This window comes from Lytechinus variegatus, chromosome 13 (assembly GCF_018143015.1).
Source record: "Lytechinus variegatus isolate NC3 chromosome 13, Lvar_3.0, whole genome shotgun sequence".
NCBI lineage: Eukaryota > Metazoa > Echinodermata > Echinoidea > Temnopleuroida > Toxopneustidae > Lytechinus > Lytechinus variegatus.
In genome coordinates this window covers 32489069-32511878 of record NC_054752.1, presented here as the reverse complement: position 1 = coordinate 32511878, position 22810 = coordinate 32489069, and the positions used below count along the sequence as shown (strand labels likewise).

General features: G+C 37.0%; 1 protein-coding gene across 4 annotated transcripts in view; it reads left to right on the top strand.

Moving 5' to 3' along the window:
* LOC121425942 (integrin alpha-9-like) overlaps positions 1–22810 on the top strand; it is a 77742-nt gene that overhangs the window by 25670 nt on the left and 29262 nt on the right. For 2 of the 4 annotated variants that reach the window (XM_041622060.1, XM_041622061.1), the window contains 2 exons: positions 15309–15445; positions 17941–18053. In XM_041622060.1, the coding sequence (XP_041477994.1) occupies positions 15309–15445; positions 17941–18053 (250 nt within the window). Of the gene's footprint in view, positions 1–15308; positions 15446–17940; positions 18054–19057; positions 19182–21876; positions 22010–22810 lie in introns of all 4 variants that reach the window. The other 2 variants (XM_041622063.1, XM_041622062.1) reach the window with 2 other exon arrangements.

The following is a 22810-nucleotide window of genomic DNA, read 5'->3' as shown; positions in this document are numbered from 1 at the left end:
TCTACACCGCAAGTCAAATATTGGGATAATTGACAGAATACAATGTAGGGCGCATTGGTAAACAGAGGGGGGTGGGGCAATTACCCCAAGTCTCCCCCCCAAAAAAAAAATCGACTACCTAGGTAAGAAAAAAGGGAAACTTCTGTATTTGCTCGCTTGTGTGACTTTTTAATCTAGATCTTTGACAAGGGAAGTTGAAGGTTACTCCCACTCCCCTGTTTGACGTGAAGTTAAGCCTCTGTTTGGTCAGGGACTACTTGAAAATATACAATAATTAATCTTCTTCTTTTTCTTCTCCTTCCTCTCGGGTCACTACACAAGTCCTGTCCAGTCGAAGGTACAAGATCTGGGTTCTGGGTCAAGACTCCAGGGGCCCGTTTCATAAAGGACTTGCAATTGTTGTAACATACCATTATGGCAACTACCATGGTAACTTTTATTCTGATTGGCTGCTGAGCCCTGTTACCATGGTAGTTGCCATTATGGCAAAGTTACAATAGTTGCAAGTCCTTTATGAAACGGGCCCCAGAGCAGTGCACGGGTCTGGTGGGATGGGACGGACTAAATGGTGTTGCATCGTCTGATCAGGGAAGTGTTTTAGACTTCCCTGGTCTGCATAAGGACTTTGCACCGCCCTGTCCCAGACTTGGGGTTATCAGGATACATGGCCAGGTTGGCCATTCCTCAATTGAACCTGGGGGATTCGCTAGGTCCATAGGAGAGCTTTTGCGTCACCGACTTGAGGTGGTTGGACTTGGACCATAGGGTGAACCTTTTATTATGAGCAGAGAATGGACTCTGTCGAGTGAAGGATCTTCGTCTTGATTTGAGTCTTTGGGGCAGGTTCGTATTTAAAGAGTTGATGAAGTATGGGACGCCCCGTAATGAAGAGGGTTATCTTCTTACTTTTTTTTCACCTTTGCTGACACCTCTCTTCTGATGTGCGGAGGGGCCAATACCACACAAGAGGTATAGATCATCTACTCTTTTTGGTCGCAGACAGCCAGTAATTGCTCTGCAGGCAGCATTCAGGACCGAGTCAATCTTTGCTGCATTGAATGACCTGCACCAGACAGGGGCTGCATATTCAACAGTAGAGTAGAATAGAGCAAGAGCTGCATGGTTTAGGCATACTTTCCCCATTTCGTATTGGCAAGCATCTTCAGGATGCTGTTCCTCGCACCAACTTAGCTATTGTCTTGGTAACATGTTCTTTGTATGTAGGGAACGGTCTCAGGCAACGCAAAGGTAGATTGACTTGCTGGTGGGTTCCAACCATTTGCTATACCATCTGACCTTCAGTTGCCGGTCTGCACAGTATTAATTAACCCCCGACGTCACACGTAAGTCGCCCAATATATAAACACAAACACCAACTCAAACTCCCCAACACACACCCTCACACGCACATACAAATTAAACAGAGATACATATTGAATATAAAAAAATGAAGCAAAAGAAAGAAAAATACCTTCGTATCTAATAACTTCGACATATCCATGTTTCTAGATATCGGCTAATATAACAGAACTTACTTTTGTAAGTAGCAATTTGGTGCCAAATCTAATTTGAATGTTTTTAATTAATTTAGGGGACCTCGAGCAATAATGTCGCCCAATTATATGTCGCTATGATCAATGGTCATGTCGTTGTTGTAATAGGTGTAACGGTCTGACCAGGGAATGTCCCTGGTCTAACGAAATAATCACGTTTATCGAGCCCGAGGGCATCTGATCGTGACTTCTGAAGTCCAAAGTCAAAATCACAGCCATCATTCCACGGGTAAGTAGCGGGGCTTTATCTGGACTCCTTGTGGAGTGCTTCCCTGTTGACTTAACGACTTAAAAGTGCAACGGTTGACACCTCCTTTGAACCGGAGTTCGATCATAATGGACATCATGGCGCGTCTGGAAATCATTTCCTCCAAAGGCAAAACAAAAATGGGAAAAACGTTTTCATGGATTTCAGATGTGAGTTTATCATGCTTCGTTTGAGTTGTTAGGATTGTAGATAATTGATTGACAGCCACGTACTATGGGTAATGCCGTTCACGCTTTGACACCTTCGATAAAACATCGTCATCTTGACGTTTACCCTAAATAAGGTGGAACGTGGGAGGAAATGATTAATACAATTCATACATTCCCCTTTCTTTCAACCGGACCCTTGAACCATTCTACCTCCAGCCGAGGTTCTTCCTCACAAATCGTGATTGCCCGCATTCGAGAATCTAGAAAAACCGTAACCTTACTTATTTGTTCCAAGAACAGAACAATACAATTACCATCGTATATGCACTTTGCAGCCAAATTTTTAAGAAATAGCAACAATTTTTTAAGCCATCATATTTTTTTTTGCAAAACTGCACCACCGATAAACCTTGAAAATTTTCCATTGTAATTTTCCCCTTGGAACCATGATTTTTTTTCTCGGTAGACCCCACAGTTATTTCTACCAGGTGGATGTTCTATGGATTTTGACCATTTCAAAGTCACAACGTCCATTATACACGCCATGTTGGATTTTCTGACACACTCACTATCTTGTAAACATGTCCTGGTGCATTATTTGCCTTTAAAGCTTTTTGATGAATTTGATTTTGATGATTTACTTTAATTTTTAGAGTTGATGGTATATCGACTGCCGTTTTGGACGCTATGTTGGATTCGCTGGTACCCTGGACGACCTTTTGTAACCATAACCTGTCTCAATAGACTTTGTTTAACCCTCATATTTATGAAACAGACATCTATACCTTAAGGCTCAAGATTGTGACATTTCAAAAACTTAAACTCGGTTACGATTTGATGTTAACTTTGCCGCCGCCGTCGGAAAAGCGACGTCCATGTCTTGCTTCTGCTATGCAGACGATGAAAAAATGGCGGACACGTTAAAGATATCACAATGTGATTATGCCAGTATCGCCCCCAAATTATCAAACATTTGGGCATATTATTTATAAATCAGCAGCTGTGAATCATGGCAGCCATCTTGGAATCAAAGATGGCTGACGAATCAATCGGATGCATTATGTTTGCAACCCAGGGATCCAAAATAAGACATAGACCCCAATTTATGAAATATATTATCCCATAAAAATCGTTTTAATCATTTGAAACTGCATTAAAAATGCTACCATTTTGTTTTTGGTCGATTTGAGGATGAAAACGTCGGATTCAAGTTTGGCAAACAAGTATTGATTCATCACTCTGAATTACCTGTAAACATCGATAAATCAGCATTTTTTTATGAGCACATTTTTAAAAATCAGGACCTGACTATGTCATGTATGTGATAAGTGTCCATGAATGAAATCTTCCCAAGAACATGAAGAAGAATGGAACGTTACAAGAAAGCAGTATGATTATGAAATGTAAATTTATGCACAGTGCGCTTGTTACGTCACCTGTTCCTTTTGACTAAAGAGGGGTATATAATTGTTAGGAATTGTCTAGTGTTCATGGACAGTAAACACTGAATCAACAAGTATAGCTGTTGCTTTGGATATATGAATTGTCGAAATATTGATTTGAAACAAAAATGATTGTTTGAATTTACCATACACATATCAAAGTATGCCACCACGTAGTCCTATTGCCACCCTATTGAGAAAAAAAATGCGATGAAGACTGTATTACACGAAAGGTATGGGTGCAACACATGTTCCTTGTGTCACTCCACGTGCGTCAGGTGTGGGAGGACGTATTCGCGTTGATTTGAAATTGTTAACTAATGAACCATCGACATGGTTGCCATCGTTTCTTCGTGCCAGGAACTCTCGGTTCATGACCTGGCTGAAAGATTACTGTCGAGAAACTTTGGAAGGGTAAAAATAAGCAGATTCTGATTCGGGATTATTGGACCTTCCCGGAAAGATCAAGTTCATGATCCAAATGAATATGTTGGTGTCCCAGTTTTTTATTCAAACGCAACGTAATGCATGTTCAGGAAACATGGCGAAAAAAGAAGAGAGTTTAAAGGGAATGATTGAGAGTGTCGAAGACGCAACATTTTGGTTCCACATGTTGGTTCCACATTTCTATTTGATTATTCTGATTATTCTATATATCCCAGTCAAAACCAAATTCGGAGTCATGTGTTCTTTATTTTTGTAAGACTATTTAGATCGTATTTATTAATTCCTAACTTTAAGGCAACAGCCCTTCCCTTACGATCCTTTTTTATTTTTTTTATTTTTTTACATTTTTAAAAGCACCTACATGTATTTATGCAACGATAGATAGGCCTACTAGTAAATTTGAAACCCCGTCAAAACTACTTGCAATTCGGGGCGATTATTACGTATTATTGTGGAAATGATTTATAAAAATTGACTCCGATCCAGATAAACCTCTTTATTTAGATCATGTAGATATTGCCTTCCATGATTAGTACTCTTATAGGAATAAATTCTATTTTTATATCACAGGCACTAGAGAACAATAACGAGCTACAAGTGATTTGGCTGAATGCCACTTCTTTTTTAGTTCATTTTTAGATTTTGATTATCGATGACGTTATGGCTTTCACTTTATTCTTCCTTTCATGTTTTTTTTACTGCACAGTGCATACAATACCTCTTTTGTGAAGTTTGATTAAATAAGAATATTGTAGTCTTGTAGAAAATGAAAACGTCATTCTAATTCAGAGACCTTTTTATCTGATGTCCTATAAAACTCGTTCCTTTTCACTCAACTGCTTTCCCTTCAGCTGGTTCAGGAAAGTAGATGAGAACGTGGTTTGTAAAACTGCATTATTTTCATCTTATATGCAAAACGTGACCTCTAACTCTCAATACAGTATTTTTCAGGGTTGATGTCTTTGCGCCTTATTCTTATTTCACCATTCTGTATACATATAGGATTATGCAGGTCATATATTTTTTTATATATCAATTTACAAAATCACTTTAAAATCAGGGGACCACATTCTTCCCACGATCGTTCTTCAGTTGACATACGTCTCCTCAGTCTTCACCTTGGAATATCGGATGTTGCTCCTCTTTTCCGATCTCGTCTAAGCATTAGTGCTCCTATCAAGGCCGCATCAAGACGCTCAAAATTTAGGCTTCGACTTGACCTTCACTGCCAGACTTTAAGAGATGTTCACACGAGACCGTCGCAGTTTAAAGGGGTTGCCACATAATATAGGCCTACCTTTTGCATGTTGCACCATGGACTTACAACGATTGGTTGCACGAAACAAAAACGCAATTATCATGCCCAAACCTTGAAAGATGTTCACACGGGACTTTCTCGATGTAAATTTGCTGAATTTGGATGAACAGAGGATTTGCGACAAGGAATGTCCACAAGAGACACACTTTATCATCATGGCATGTTTTATTCTTCCATTATCATTATCATCCTCGACATAGAGATTTGTTCACATGGGAGTATTGCCAGGACGACTATGCGGATACAGACGTTTACGTTTTTCTTGAATTAATTTACAAGTAGAATGTGTAAATACTTAGATTTTATACACATCTTTAAATGTAGGCACCCACATGCCACTTGGCCTTCGCTCCACAAGCTCCCAGGCTGATAAGTGAATCAATATTCACGCAAGACTTTCATTTAAAAGGGTTTGTCAGTCAAGTCCACCCTAACAAAACATTGATATGAATACAAATGAGGGGACCGCTGATGACATCGCCCACTCATTATTTCCTTTGTGTTTTATTTTATGAAATATATCATTTTAATTCAATCTATATATTGATTTTAAACGCGGAAACGGTTTTGAACTGGATGAGAGGGACGGGGGGGTGCCTTACCCTTTAAAAATAGAGGGGTATATTTTTATGCTTTTGTACACTTTTGTTGAAAAAAGTGGGGGCTAATGCCCCCTACCCATTTCTGTCACCCCTGGGGCCCGTTGCATAAAACTTTTTACCTGAAAAAACTCAGGATGTTTTAACCGGAGTTTTTGCACTGTGTTAAAATTCAATGGCAGAAATCAGACTAACCTTTGTTTTCAGTTTTTACCAGAGTTTTCTCAGGTAAAAGGTTTTATGCAACAGGCCGCTGATGTTACATTATATGTGTGAAAAACCGTGAATAATAATGATGTCTTGATCCTTAAGTGTTTATTTTATTTTCAAGTAGGCCAATGGCTAAACAAGACACATGCTTTATAACTTCCACTTAAATACCACTCATCAAATTAAACGAGAGGGGAAGTCTAGTGTAAACGGAAATAAAGTATTGGTCATAATTATTTCCAGCCTATGTAAATCCTTTAGGTCCCGATGTAAACACGCTTCAACATACTCAGAGCCAGGTGTGCTGTGAGAATGATAAATAATCTTCGTTTGATGAAGACTTATGTTTAAAGAAAACTTTCTAGGTTAATCCACAAAGTGGTTATCTTTCCGGCAGTTGTTGTAAGAAGGATGTGTTGGAGTTATTATTGACCTGTATTGAAGTTTATAAAAGACCATAAAGAGGTCTCGAGTTATATCCTACTCCATTTTGTTATATAGGACTATGAATTAGTAGTTTACACAACCAACTACGTGACCTTGTGAACTTTAAGGATTATCCGCCAAATGCTGTTTTCTCAAAATGATAATAATAATAGTAAATATGAATAATCGAATATTGTATTCTGATGAAAAAAATAATAGTGAAGAAGCTGACTAATAATAATAAATGAAAAATGTAACCACTACTTGTGGTTTATAATAAATTTCTTCAGCAGTCAACATTGCAAGTATTGGTTAAAGAAATCGAATATCTTTGCTGGCCGACATTTAATTTGCTTGAATTGGTACATGCACGTGTACGTTAATTTTAAAAGCAATATAAAACGACTTTATTCAAGAACTATCTAGAAAATAGTTAATTCAGATATTGACTCATTTATAGTTGATTTTGAAAATATATCTTTATATATATATATATATATATATATATATATGTATGTGTGTGTGTAAAGCTTTACATGTACATGTACAACAGCTTTTGGAAACTCTTTTTTATTTTCATTTATTTTTTTTATTATTTATTTTTAAACTTCTTTCTTTACAATATATATATATATATATATATATATATATATATATATATATATATATATATATATATACATGTATATATATATCAAAACAATTTTAGTGAGCTAAAATAAGAATGGTTTAGGGGTAAAGAGACTATATTCGTTTTGTGTTTAAGCAAAACGTTGTTTGCCTTTTTAAGTGTTTAGTACCTCAGGCCTCTTGACACTGCTTCCTGCTAAATGATTACAAAGTGTTTTATTTCATACCCTTCTTTGATAGTTTTGAAGCAGGGAAGTATAAAGTAAGAGCTGGATTATCAAGTGTATTTTTAAGGGATGTAATGCTATATTATTCCATTCAAATCAAAGTGAATACGGTAAAAAAAATCACTATTTTCGAAATTTCGCATAGAACCAAAAAATGTAAATTTGAACAAAAATCCATCAAGGTTTGGGTGACTGCAGGGGCACGTTTCATAAAAGACATGCAACTGTTGTAACTTTGACATAATGGCAACTACCATGACAACACTAGGGCCCAGCAGCCAATCAGAATCAAGGTTGCCAAGGTAGTTGCCATAATGGAAAAGTTACAATTGCAAGTCCTTTATGAAACGGGTCCCAGGGCAAAGTAGAATCGTCGATTGAAAATTATATACACAGCCAAAACTGTGGTGTTAACCGGTGTACATAGAGGAACACACCAGTTATTTTACACCGGTGTTAAATTGGTGGTGTTAGTTTTACACCTATAGGTGTTATTACAACACCTTTGGTTGTTAATTTTACACTCTTTGGTGTTATGTTCAATCTTTAGGGTGTAATTTTAACACCTCATGGTGTGGTCCTCTATTAACACCAGTTGGTGTTTGTTTTAACACCACAGTATTACAGTGTAATGTTTCGCTGAACATGCTATAATTTTCATTTTCATCAAGGATTTTGGCCTGCAGATCATCGTTGTGTAGAGGCGTTAAAATTAGCACCGCTTCTTTCTTCTAATAATAGAAACATATTTTCTCTGAAATTATCAATTTTTTAAAGGAAAGTATACATTGACCTCTAAGTGACACCCTGCTGAGGTATCAGAAAAATGAAATTCCTACAAATTGTATTTGGATTTTGAAGTGAAACTACATGCACGTGTACTGTGGGGGGTAACAATTTATTTTAAAGGGATGGTCCAGGCTGAAAGTATTTATAGCTTATAACTTGTTCTTTTGTATTTTATTATATGAAATTAGGTTTATTATATTCTTCTCCTCCAAGAATTAGAAAAATTGGATTGACAACTGATTTAGTGCATTAGATATTTATTGCTGCAACTTATTTCATTATAAGGGAGACATATCATTCACACAAGTATGAAATAATGAAAAAAATATGATTTTATGTAATAACATAAGAAAACGGAAAGTGGAGATGTGACATCATCAGCCCACCTTATGAATATTCATGACGACTGTTTTCACAAAATATTGCTGAACTTTAAACTTCAATCACTTTATTATTTGTCATCCGATTTTGATGAAATTTTCGGCGTTTTGCTCAGTGAATTCTACTCTGTGTATTAAGATATAATTACTTTCAGCCCGGACCATCCCTTTAAAGGTTGCGTTGCCTCACAATCTGTCTGATGGGTTGAAGTTTTGGTTTTATTTGCCTCAAAACCTCGTCATTCAGTAGGTCCTAGATTTTAATCATTCATTATAAATTTGTTTCTTACACTTCTCCAAATAATCCATGTATTTAAAGCAGATTTGTAGAGTTGGGACTAATTTACTATTTCACTTAGCATTGATCGTAGAACATTTTTTACAACTGATTGCATTGACTACAATGTACAATTGATCGTAAAAATCAAGCGTAGGATTAATCGCTAACCATTGTGTTACGGGACCCAGGAAAGTAACTCCTTTAAAGTTGATTTTGTTTTTGTCACCCCGGCATAAATTGAGATCGACAGACACATTACCCCCAATAGTTCGGTCCCATTTATAGCTTGTCATGTCGGTGAAACCAATTGTCGATGTGATTGGTCAGTGCATTTAGAGAAATATGAATTGTTTTTAAGTTGAAGTGTACTTTCAGAACCCTTGGTTTATGAACATTCCCCGTCGTGTTAATTATCTTGGTTATCCCCCAGGGTTTAAAGCCCATCGCCTTTCGGCCGGTGTACGAACCGATTTGAAACAGTTTTTATTTCTCATATTTCATACATTATTTACTACAGTATTAAAGAGCAAGATTTTCTTATTTTAGGTTCAGAATTTTGGGGCTAATACTGGTCTAATAGCCAGAATCCCACACCTTGCAAATTGATACAAAGAACATGCAACAAGGAAATATGAAATTAATTTCTTAATGAACGCAAGATATCAAGATTTATTTACTTTCGTTTCCATACTTATTTTTGTTTTTCAAAACAATCAAGTGAATGTGAGCGGATATAGTATAGAATGTCAAATACAAAATGATAATCATGCTTTTAAACATAAATACTCCGATATTCCCATGCTGATATAAATAGGTTTTTGTTGCATTCGGAAGTTGAATGAATATCTTGCCAAAATTTTCTTCCTGTTCTCTATTTCAATTTACTAGTATTTGTCTCGTTTGAGGATTTTCGTGTTTCGGATGGGGCGTCCCGGGATTTTACGTATTGCATTGTGGTTACAGATCGCTACCGCTAGTAATCAAAACTAACTTGATAATTTAAAAGAAAGTGGATATGATAGATAATATTTTATAACGCATGACATTACGAACAGCTTTGTGAAAATTTGCTAAGCACTGTTTAAATTATATTCTAACCTGTTACAGCAATGTCAAGTGAAGTGCCATTTAACAAGTCTTTGACCTCAGCCTGTGACCTTCTGACTCTCGTTGACCCTCTGAGTAAAATCACCTGTTGGCTGCAAGGAGGTCGTTACCTTCATTGGCAATATATAAATTTAATTGAGTTACGACCTCCTTGCATATAACCGACGATTGATGAAGTTTGATTTATAAGAGTTTTTGACCTTCACTCAAGCAGATCAATATCGTTGGGGATTTTTTTCACCCATGTTTTCTTGAGGAAGAAGCTGTTTGTGGTTGTAGAATCGATTAATACGGGGTATACAGTTTTCTACCTGAGATTCAAGTTGATTTGAATGGATACAGAAGAAAATTATTTTTTTAAGGTGAGAATTTCATTGAAATCAGAAGTCATTAAAGAATAAGTTAATTAAAGTGGCGGCGGAACCAGTTTACGAAATGAAAGTAACTGCTAAGTATTAAAGGTGAATTGTAAGAAATTTTAACCCTGGTGTAGGCTTACTTGCATGTAGGAATGTACTTGTACCATATATCAATGTACACTGTAAAAAATCTTGGGTAATTTCTTTTTACCACCACGAGGGTAATTATGAGTCCAAACAATTTTGGGCACTGTTTTACCCAAGCATATTGTCCAGTAAGGTAAAAAGAAATAAGCAGCAATCACTTTAGAATTGGCAAAATTTTCCATCACACTGGATAAATAAAAATGCCCAAAAGAAATGTTGGTTGGACACATATTACCCTCATGGAGCACTTTTACCCAATATTTTTTAGAGTGTACGTGGATGTTGATAAGCATAGATGTATCCACGATATAGGCCTAAGCATAAATGTATTTTCGTCGGGCAATTCCTCAGCAATCACCCAAGTCAGTTGTATGAAATAAATCCATTTGCTTCCTGTGATAAGTTTTACAGGAAATCTTCGTGTATTTGGGTGATTATGACTCTCGTTCAGAAAGATGTGTAGAGCAATGAAGTCCTATGCCCATCTATAGAGAATGTGAAAAGTTCAGAATGAAAGAGTGGTGCGGAAAACGTCGAGTTCATGTAGAAGCCACGGTAGTAGGTAGAAGTTGTAGCAGCAGTAGAAGTCACCTTCGTCGTTGTCGAAGGAGTAGTAGTATTTATTGATAAACTCTATAGTATAGTAGGTCTACATAGGCCTGTAGTGGTAGTAGTAGTAGTAGTAGTATTAGTAGTAGTAGTAGTAGCAGTAGTAGTAGTAGTAGTAGTAGTAGTAGTAGTAGTAGTAGCAGTAGAAGTCACCTTCGTCGTTGTCGAAGTAGTAGTCGTGGTAGTAGTAGTAGTATTATTAAAATTGATGAATTTATAGTATAGTAGGTCTACATAGGCCTAAAGTAGTAGTAGTAGTAGTAGTAGTAGTAGTAGAAGTAGTAGTGGTAGTAGTAGGAGTTTTACATATTAACGTAAAGTTGATCTACAATGATGTTGGCTACTTGTAACGCTAATATAAAATTGGATCCTGTCTTACTGGTAGACCTATAATATAATGAACGGGGCCCATACAGGGTCGGCGATATAGGCCCTATAGGCTATAGAGGAGGTGGGATGGCCTCCCCTCATTCTTAACTTGAATTACACATAATTATCGTATTAAGACTCTTATGTGAACATTTTGTAAGGGCAGTATTTCATCATCACAAACAGCCCCTAATCTTCAGAGCAGCCGCAACAGTAAAAACAACAATAGCAGAAAATCAAATAACAACAGCAAATTACTATTAGCCAAACGTAGTCATGATAATAGGCTTACTGTTAAATCACATTTAGCTTTACTTTACATTAAAATGATATGCTTTTTATTTCATATGAACAATAACCCCCCCCCCCACCCACCATAATAGACATGAATATGATGATAACTAACATAGATGAAGAGGCTAAATATTTTCAACCAACCCCTCCCCCTAAACACCAGTTTAACAACAATGTCCTGGAGGTCAACTAAAAAGCTACATAACAACCGCACGTGTGTCATGTGTGTGATGTCTGCGGCTTTGCTGGGCTAGCTATTGTTTCACCCAAATGACCCGAGAAAGGTTACTCATTTCCGCATGGATTTTGCAAATGAAATTTGATCACCATTTATCATGCAGCGTCGACACTCAAATAAAATAGATTTTGACGGATTATGTTAACCAGTGCCTTAGCTCCAGTACACGTTCCAAGCATGGAGCTATAGCTCTATGTTCCAAGTCTGACGACATTGCCATCCCTATGCAGGAACGGAGAAACGCTTCTGGTACCATAGAGCTGTAATAGCTCCATGCTGGTACGGACCCCTCTGCATGATTATTGAACATCTTTGGAGGTGAATATGCATCAAGGAGTATAAAAAACGTTGTGATGTTTTATTCGCTTCTGAAAATATAGTATAAGTAATATGACAGAGTGAAAGGCCAATGCCATATCGTCCAAGGCCAAGGCGTGATTGTCCGAAGCCAGGGACTTCAGACATCCGAGGCCAAAGACCAAGTTACGGCCTTAGTGTCCGAAGCCAAGGATATAGGCCGTAATGTTCAAAGCCACGAACTTCAGACATCCGAGGCGAAGGCGAAGGTCTGATTATCCGGAGTCAAGAAATTCACACATCCGAGGCCAAGGCCGAAGCCTGATTGTCCGAAGCAAAGAACTTAAAAAATCCGAAGCCAAGACCTGATTGTCCGAGTTTAAGAACATAAGACATCCGAGGGCAATGTCAAGGCCAAGGCCTGGCTTACCTGTCCGACGTCAACTAAAATACTCACCCACCCCAACTGAACACACACACACCCACACATACTGCTACCAAACGGGAATTATATTGTTGTTTGTATGGAAATTTACCGGAAACGTTAGGGATAAAATAGAAATTTGGCGTCATCTTGGAATCTACATTCGATTTGCATTCAGTAACTGACAGGCTACAAAAGGGGAACTGTCCCCGTTTTCAGAACCGTCCCCGGTGTAAAAGTGGAATGTCTCATTGGTCTCACTTTCGTCCCCGGGTACTGGGCTACAGATGCATGTTTCGCTGCGCCACAGTCATGACAGTCTGTGACATTTTTGTTTTTTTAAACAAGTGCACGCCTAGTTACCAATAATGCATATAGCATTTCCATTTATTTGAAAGCAGGATAAAAGAGCATGGAGATTAAATGACTTGCTCACGGGCATAGGTGCCGCGGCCGGGGATCGAACCGCGGACTTTCCATGTATAGCCAGGCGCCTTAGACCACTCGGCCACGACAATGATGTGTATTATCGATGCTGTTTGTGTGATGGTTGCGGGATAGTTGCCATATGGTTGTTGCAACTTATGGTGTATATTTGACACAGTATATCGATCTTAAGTATTAGGCTACGCGAAAAAGTGTTAAAAATAAACAACAGTAGTGTTTTAACGTGTATGGTGTTAACAAAATAGTGTTATTTATCCAGAAGATTGCACGACCTTCATTAAAGCAATACACTTTGCCCGTTGTGTATAATATTTCTTTGGCATAAAATTTGCTGGTGCTCTTGTTAAACGGTTTGCAAATTGTATTTTGACGTTCGCGTTAAATGTCTGCTACGTCCATTAAAAATACACCTCCTATAGCCATGAAGACATTTTTTTTTATTTATGTGTTTATTAAAATCAATGCATAACATGTAATACACAATATATAAACAACTCTCCAAGGTTTGGAAATAAAACAGATTAATGAGAATTAAAATACATACACGTGATTGAAATTATTAGAAAAAAAACAACAAAAAGGTGATTATAACAATAAAAGCAAGGCAGAGTACACATAGAATAAATAACAGTATATCTAAAATGAATCAACCTGTGAAGCAAAAACCTCGAGAACGAATTGTTTCAAAATCTTAAAAGCTTGTTGGGCTCCCGAGAAAGGAGAAAAGCAAAAACGTCATGAAGACATTTTTACAACTACAAATTATCAATATGATCTTAATTAAGATGCCCCAAACAACTTGAGTGCCCCTTTGAGAGATATCACATAATTATCTGCATTCTTTTACGTCGTTAAATTTCGACCTATATACAACGTTTTTATTTTATTATTTATTTTTTGGAAAATAATTTTAGACCACATCTTTCACACAACATTATGTTTATGATACAATCGTCCATTTCATCGCACAGTGATTTCAACGTAACGGGGATAACGTTCAGATTTACCAACGCATTACACACGCTTTAGAGATCACTAACCCCTAAAGATCTCAATTAAGATGCCCCAAACTACTCGAGGTCCCCTCAGAGAAATATCTCAACATCTGTCTTCCTTTACGTCGTCAATTTTCGACCTAGTTATTATCTCACCTGAGATTTGTATATCCTTCATCAGGGGCCGCCGAACGGTTCTGAAAGTTCTTTTGAGGGGCTGAAGATGTATAAATCATAAATCGATGGTAATTTTCATGTTTTTTTGTACACGTTTTATTGCCTGAAAAGTGGGACCCACCACACCCCACCCCCTTCCCTCCTTCCCGCGTTTCCGCGGCCCCTGTTCTGTACCGAAACATATATATTATAGCTCCATGTATCAACCACCTGCTTTTCATTATCTAAAAAAGATTACTTCTGAACAATTTTCCTAAAAATTTTGGAATAGAACTATTTTTTTATTACTCTAGTGCCACCTCATCTGTCTATTCGTTTTAGTGTTCCGTTGATTCTTTTTACGTGTTACGTTACGAATCTAAGAAATAAGACTAGAGAGTTTTCATGAAGAGTGAATTATAACTTTCGCTGGCATTATACTTTGTATAGGCGATATGACACAGTTTAGTTGTGTGTTCCCATCACCCCATGCCCAATGATCAAGGCTCCGTAACACAAAGGTTTGCGATGAATCACAAATATGAAAGAACACCCCTGATTGGTCCCTGGTCAGTATTTTAAACTGAATGCGCATGTAACATGTAACATTGATATTGATTGATCAGTTCATTTAACGATTGATCGCCAATCTTTGTGTTACGGAACCCTGGAGTACCATTCCGTTCAGGAAATTCTTAAACTCAGGTCAACAGTTTTTGGTTTGTTTTTTTACTTGAAACAAAGTTTGAGCCCGTTTTGGCGATAATTTCCAGGACGGAGGCATAAATATAATCGGTGTGATGACTGATGAAAGTATGATTACAACTTCTTTGAACATGTTGAATTCAAAGTAAGTTGACGGACATGACATTCAGACATTTTCAAGTCATGACAAGTCAAGGAGGCACTTGCCCCCCCTTTTAAGTACGATTCTTTTTTCGGGGGGGGGGGGGGACTTGTCCGAAAAATTCTTGGCAGGAAAATGCCTCAAAATGTGATGGTCTGTGATGTTCCGATCATGATGATGGTTGAAACGAATGGGATCATTTGTGTTGCGTTGTTGTTCATGTACTAGAGCAGTGTTTCGTCACCATCTAATTTTTAATTAAAATAAATGATTTCATTCTCTCTCTCTTGATATCTTATAGGGTACTGGTTGGTGCTCCCAAGTCCTATTCTCAATACCAGCCCACTATCACGAGACCAGGGGCTATCTTCAAGTGCAACATCCCCCAGATAGCAGGTCAAAGACCAATATGTGTAGAAGTCAAATTAGATGATAGAGGTAAGTAACCTCTCTAATAACTATAAACCAGACTCAATACCAGGCCTGTCAATACTAATTGTCTCTGAAGGAAGGTAACATAACGGCGTTTTCTTGGAAGGCCTATAGATTCTATACATAAAAATGCCATAGGATGTCCATTTTCGGGATGGCGGGGGAAGGGGGTAACAAACTGATGCGTGAGGCCATTGGAGCACCGCTATTGCGATTTTCGAAGGCCCATTACAAACCGATTCCTAAATTGCTACTGGATGTGTATTATTTTGGGAGATGCGATGCAGACTGATGCTTTTGAAGGGTCAAGGGAACCTATTAATTTATCCAAAATGAATCAGAAATGAACACAGACAGTGAAGTAATATTTGAGGACTTCATGAGAAAGTGGTCATTCAAATCGGGTCAGAGATTTAGACCAATTTGTGTTGAGGTCAAATACAAATTACAACACTACAGTTGACACAATCAGCTTTATACCTGATGAAAAAAATAGAGATACACTTTTTTGTAAACTGTGAATCTTTTTCTTGACATCGCTGCCTTTTTATATGCTGGTCATTCCAGTTTATTCGATGGAAACATGTTACTATCAGCATGTAGCCCGCTTCGGTTTCCTTTTGGAGTAGATAGGTCTCTTTCCATGCTGGAAGCCTGCAACACAACCCGATATATTAATCATCGTGTTGCACAGCTCCTTTGTCATACGTGTCTATTTAGATCAGTCGAGTCATGTCTAGAGTATCTTGGTGTCACCCCCGAGAGAGCACAGGAGCGATTCCTGCCTGACTTCCGAACATCTTTCCCCTGACATACCCGACGTCCGCTCTCATAGTAGAAAGAAAGGTCACTGACTACACATATATCCAGATGCAGAAAAGGCAGCAGACAGTTAGAAGTTTTGTCGGCATAGTTACTGGGGGCATAGTTACATGAGAGCATGAATGACTCTCGAAGGGGCATAATCCCCTCCCCCCAAAAAAGGAATGAATAAATAAATAAATATATAATTAAATAATAATATATATATAATTAAATAGAACTAAAAAAGAATTGTGGAATTGGGAGAAAAGAAGAATTTGGGAAGCTTTGAAAACAAAAGAGTAACAACAAATATAACTTACACGGATAGGACGGATTGAATTCATATTGGCATTTTAAAACTTTAGTTAAAGCGATCTTAAAATTCGTATCGTCACATATTTTGCTTGCGTTAACCAATCGTCCTTAAAGTTATTCTAATTACACGAACAGGTACCATATTTCAATCAAAACGACTTGGATTGGAATCAAAACATTTATATGCATATCTAGTTTATCCATTAATGTTAATATTTTAATTTTCACGAACCAGACGACTATTTAGGTCACCATTCACATAATTTTAGTCAAAGTTACCAGGATCTCGTTTCATAAAGACCTGGGGTCCGTAACACAAAGATTAGCGATCAATCGCTAGACGGATAGACCAATCAAGATCTATGTTTCATGCGCATTTGGTTCAAAGTGCCGGATAGGAACCAATGATAAGTGTTCTTTCATATTTCCTATTCATCGCCAAGCTTTGTGTTACGGGCCCCTGGTATTATGATTATGATAATTGCACAATATCTATAACAATTAACTTTACCATCGACCAATGAAATCGAATGATTTCAGTGGCTTTAAAGGGGAAGTTCACCTTGACAAAAAGTTTATTGTAAAAAAGCAGAAAAAATAATAAAAAATATTGCCGAAGGTTTGGGAAAAATTCATCAAATAATTAAAAAGTTATTAGAATTTCAATTATTTGATTTGTGACGTCATATGCGAGCAGCATTCCTACATAGCGAATGGTAAAAAATCAATGAAATGTCATTTTCTCAGAAAATTGAAAATGGTTTTCACTGTAACTTTTGTATATCAATAGACAAATCATTTCACACCCGATCATGAAAAGAAAACAAAATTAAGTCATCAGGAACCATACAAAATTTGAAATTCATACATTTTATATTACATAACACATGAGGCAGCTGCTCGTTTATGACGTCACAAATCCCAAATTTTGAACTCTAATAACTTTCTTACTCTTTAACAGATTTTCCTCAAACCTTCACCAATATTTTTTACTATTTTTTCTGCTATTTTTACAACAAAGTTTTCTTCAGGGTGAACTTCCCCTTTAAACTGTAATTGTTACTTTGTTGTTATAACAAGTTTATGAAACGATCCTAGGGTCCGATAACACACAGACTGGCAATTGATCGCAATGCATGTCTTTCAAGGAAATCATATGGAATCATTGATGATGCATAAAATGCTGAAATAATCTGAAGCTTTGCGATTTGCGTATCACATCTCAGGGTCAGAATAGACTACACAAATGATAGAAAATTGATGCTGTTGGGGCAAATATAATGACTGAAATTAAAATTTGCTTACTCAGTCGATATTTAGAGGGGTGTGATGGGGTCCCTTTTTAATCATCGGATTCCAATCTTCATTTATTTTGTTCTTAGGAAACGAGAGAAGCGGCCCAAATGTCCGTCCTTATTTCAAAGATGCCAAAGACAACCAGTGGTTGGGGGTCTCCCTCACCAGACAAAGAAATAGAAGAACGGCCAAGGTCACGGTAAGTCACTTTAGCCTTTGACATTTCCTGACCTATATTTCTACATCTTTTTGCAATTAAGGTTTGGGGGAATGGGTAGTTGAGAATCGCTTTTACAATGGAATTCGAATAGAAATATGTAAACTGTTTAAATTCATCATTGCATATCTGAATACAAATTGTTTGAAATTTCGAACTTGTGACTGCTCCATATATTGAACATGCAAGATGATTGTAGTCAATTTTAAAAGTAGTTTGTTGATTGTAGTCTCAAAGTCACAAAATTCATTTATTTTCCTTCAAAATATACGTAGTTCACTATATTACGAATATTTCAAACTCAGGTCAAATTTAGTTTTTATGAAATTTAGTTTATATTTAGATTGTTAAAAATTGTTTTGGTTGCTGATTCGTGTTTGCAGTATCATTGTGTTTCACAGTCGTTCACTTTAATCCATTTTGCCATTGTATGTGTATAATTCAATAATTTTTATCATGCATGCTGTATTTATGATATTAGCAAAATTGCCTGTTTTTCATGCTTTTGTATTTCATGTCAACCATTTAATCACTTCATTAGTTCGTGTTGTTTGGAATTGTCATTTAATAACCTGTATTCTTATATATTCGTTATACTCAATGTTCAATGCTTAACATTTTGTCCAGTAAAAAAAACCTTTAACGTAAAAAACCTATTGCAAATGGAGTGAAATAATTTGAAATAATTATTTGTTTAAGCCGGCTAAAATGTGTTTCTGTTTATCATGAACTAATTTCTGCTCTGCATAATAAAAAACAAACAAATGTGAGCCGTATGAATTAAAAAAGAAACACCCTTTCAGATGTCAATCTATTCTTTCTCGTACCTTAATATGTTCCTTCGTACCTGATATGCATTTTCCCTTCCTACCTTATACGCATTTTCCCTTCCAACCGCCACCCTGCTCATAAACACCACCACCACTCATCCCCGCCATCATCTCCATGCACCACCTGTTCGTTCATCACCCCATCCACACCCATAGGCTTGCGGACATCTGTGGTCCAACGTTTACTACAACGACGCCATCCTCCCAAATGGTGTTTGCTACACCGTGAGCGCCGATCTGAATTATAACTCGATCACAAAACAACGCCCTTGCCTCAATGGTAAGTTGTGTGGAATGTTCCCGATCTACATGTAGGCATGTTTTTAAGACTGGAGATTCAAGATTTAATAGAATGTGCACGTTAACATCGATGCCTTGTGCGTGGATGCCCATTAACCATCGAACACCCAACTTATGGAGCAGTTTAAACGGTATCAAGGAAGAAATAATTTAGGGAAGTGACTCTTAAACACTGACCACTGTTCACTCCTGTTCTCTCCAATCTCGTAAGCTATTTGGAATATGGTAGTTTGCACGAGCTGTGAAAGAACGGTATTGAATAACACAGTACCTATGCGGAATCCTTGGGGAACCCCCGTGAGATGAGAAAACCATCGTGGAATGAAAATAATATGTGTTAGTGAACTTAGATTTTGAATAAGATCACCTTGCTGCTAAAATTCAAGTCTAGTGAGCGGGTATGGGTGGGGGTCACCGTCCAATTCAGATTCTTTAAAATTCTTTAGAAATACATGGTAAGCGCATAACATACGATTTTTTGTGTGTTATTAAGAATTCAAACTGAATCGTCTTGGTAATATCATGGTTGGCACATTCACCATTTTTGGTAATGCTCGATTGTAACCCAATTTTCACAGGGTCTTCTTCCTTCAAATTTGCAACACGTATATTTTCATTCCACTGTTGTACTTCAATTGAAAAGATTGGTTGCCAATTTACATACGAATTGTAGTTCTAATCTTCCCATCACAAAACCATGAGGCATTTAGCAACATAACAGTTGAATCAAACAAACGATACAGGTTCCAGTTAAACGAACGAGCAAATATGAATCATATTACTCTTTAATTCGTGCACTTCGTATGTCTTCTCATCAGATGCAATTGGGTAAATTAACCAAAAAAATATGCGCCCTTCCTTCTGAGTGTTGTTCAAAGATTGGTCTTGCACGATGGTCGGTCATGTTCTGCACGTCATCTACCTGAAAGTTCGTGTCATTCTTCTCTCCTTGGCGTTGTTCTCCGTGTCTTGAACTGTTTCACGTTGCATGTCTCTTAATTGCCTCATGTCCTGCACTCCTGCATGTATGGTCCAATAAGCACCTGTCTTTCTAAAACAACGATACAGACATTTTCCCGTTTCTACGGATAAATCCACTTCACACTCTTATAGAACTTATTTTTTAACGTGTCAATGCGAATACCTCTGTGCAATAATCCGTTCCTTTCACGAATGTTTGACTTTATTTTCATGTTCCTCCGCACAGACTGCACTGCACTCCTAGGGAATTGAGAACAAAAAAATCAATTCAGAGAGTAGGTTCCAGCGATATAGAATTCATTACACTGAATAGGTTTATGATTTAAAATGTCACAATTGAGAATCTTGTTCCCAGAGACGTTTTTAATCTCTTTTAAGAGATTATTCTACAGATGAACGTGATTTTCCGTGAAGGGAAATGCGTACATATATAGACATTGTAACACTGTCCCTTTAAATAAAAATCATTATTTTAATATACGAGACTATATTTTCCGAAATTGTAGTAGTTGCGATAAAATTTTGCATTTTTACTCTTAAAGTTTACCGATATCTGATACCATCATTTCCTAATCATAATCTGACTTGCATCCGATGCTGACTAAAAATAATCCAAAGTGACTGAAAATTGTATGGTAATATTTTGCTTTCTATTTATACTATGGTAGACCCATTTGCACGTTTTACAAAAGAGAAAATTTTGCTATTAATATGACTTTGCAATATAAAAAAATAAAGAAAATAGCTACGCGAATCCAAATGTATTATTCCGTGCATGCACGAAACATCTGTGAGCACAGTTTAATCCTCTGTTTTGCTGTTTGGTGGAATGTAATCGAAGAAAAAATCTACATCAGAAATTTTCGTTTAATGAAGGTGCATACATGAATAACACTTGCATTAGGCCTAATTTACTGATGTTTTATTTCTCGCTAGCAATGCGTTTTTGCTATCTGTAACTATATGATTTGACCAAAATGAAATACAAATTTAACTTCCGCGTGGCAAAATGTTTACAATAATATGATTCCAAATGATTTGGTTCATATAAACTGGACAGCCATCCAGCAATAATTTTCATATCACAAAATGGAGGTAATTGAATTAATCACCAAATTGTCCGCCAAAACCAAACATAAATGATTAGTATTTATTGTGGCAGTCACTTTGCTCCTATCGTTTCTATTTCCTGATACGTGACGTTATTTTTAGACATCATGTAATTCTATTCACCTTTAAGTTCTGAATGAATAAGCAGAATAACACCTAGATTATTTTTTCAATTAAACGGTTTTAATAACTGACCAACAAATTGACACACTTGATAGTTCTAACTGATATAACGTTCACAGCAGCACTTAACAATGACAAATTTAACACATTTCTAACTTAATGTTTAACACATGTATAAATTCAAATTAATCAACCGGAATTACTTTTAATTATAATATTGCCATTGAATTCAGACATTACTAAAGAAAAAGTTGACGGATATGAAATAAGGATATTTTGAATAATATAGAAATTGAATTGATAAGACGTATCCTTTTTTTAAGTATATTGTCTTGTAAGAGTAGACCCCATTTATCTTGTTATTTTCGTTCGCCTGTAATATACTTTCATTTGTATGATTTCTGTTTGGTGCACCCTTTTCCTCCTTTCCCGCCTGCAATAAATTGTGACGTAATCCACAGGCATGCGCACATAAATGGTCGAATGAGTTCTTCAAAGACACGATCAAGGTTATACTCGTTAACGGGGCGTGTTACGAGATCGATGCAGACCTGTACTTCACCTCAGTAAACAAGACCAGGCCCTGTCTTCATGGTAAGTTCTAAAGTTGGTCCCGTGCAAAGGTTGGTCCTAAAACATGTTTCTAGTTATTCACGATGTTGTTCCAGATCCTGTATCTTAGTAATGAAAGAGCAAGTGATACAGTAAGTGACGTCGGCCTTATGCCAAAAGGGCCTTAACCCGATTTTAGGGGTTCTGAATATTTTATAATAAATTTAACACATTTCATGTAAAACTTAATAACTTAACACGTTTATCGAAATTGGCTTCAAAAGCAAAAAAACGACCACAAACTTTTGATTATTAGAGAGGCCAAAACCTTTAAACGCCATTATCTCGGAATGGCCAAAAGCAGTTAAGGCCCTTTTGGCATAAGGCCGACGGTGAGTCGAATTGCTCCTTAAAGGGTTATCTTTTAAGAACGAAATTGGCATAATTTTGAAAAGAAGGTGAAGTGGTCTTGATCTGTCAATTAGGTCTTGCTTCAGAAAAAGAAACTCGAAGGAGAGAATCGGAAATGGTAGGAAATTACATCAAGTCACAAGGGCGGAAATCTTTCCCCAAAGGTAGGGGAACCAGGGGCTGGAAAAAATGGACAAGCAAAAAAAAAGAAAAAAAAGGTTATCACCCCAAAATCAAGGTCATCTCGTCCAAAATACATGTTTTGTTGCGATTTTGAATGATGTCTTTCTTTCTATCATACAAGACCTAAAATAGTAGGGGGACATTTGATATTATGTCCCCCTACTATTTTGAGTAGGGAAGACGCGTCCCCGTCCCCCTGGGATTTCCGCCCATGTCAAGTCAGGTAGGTTTCGAAAGAATGGACAGGTA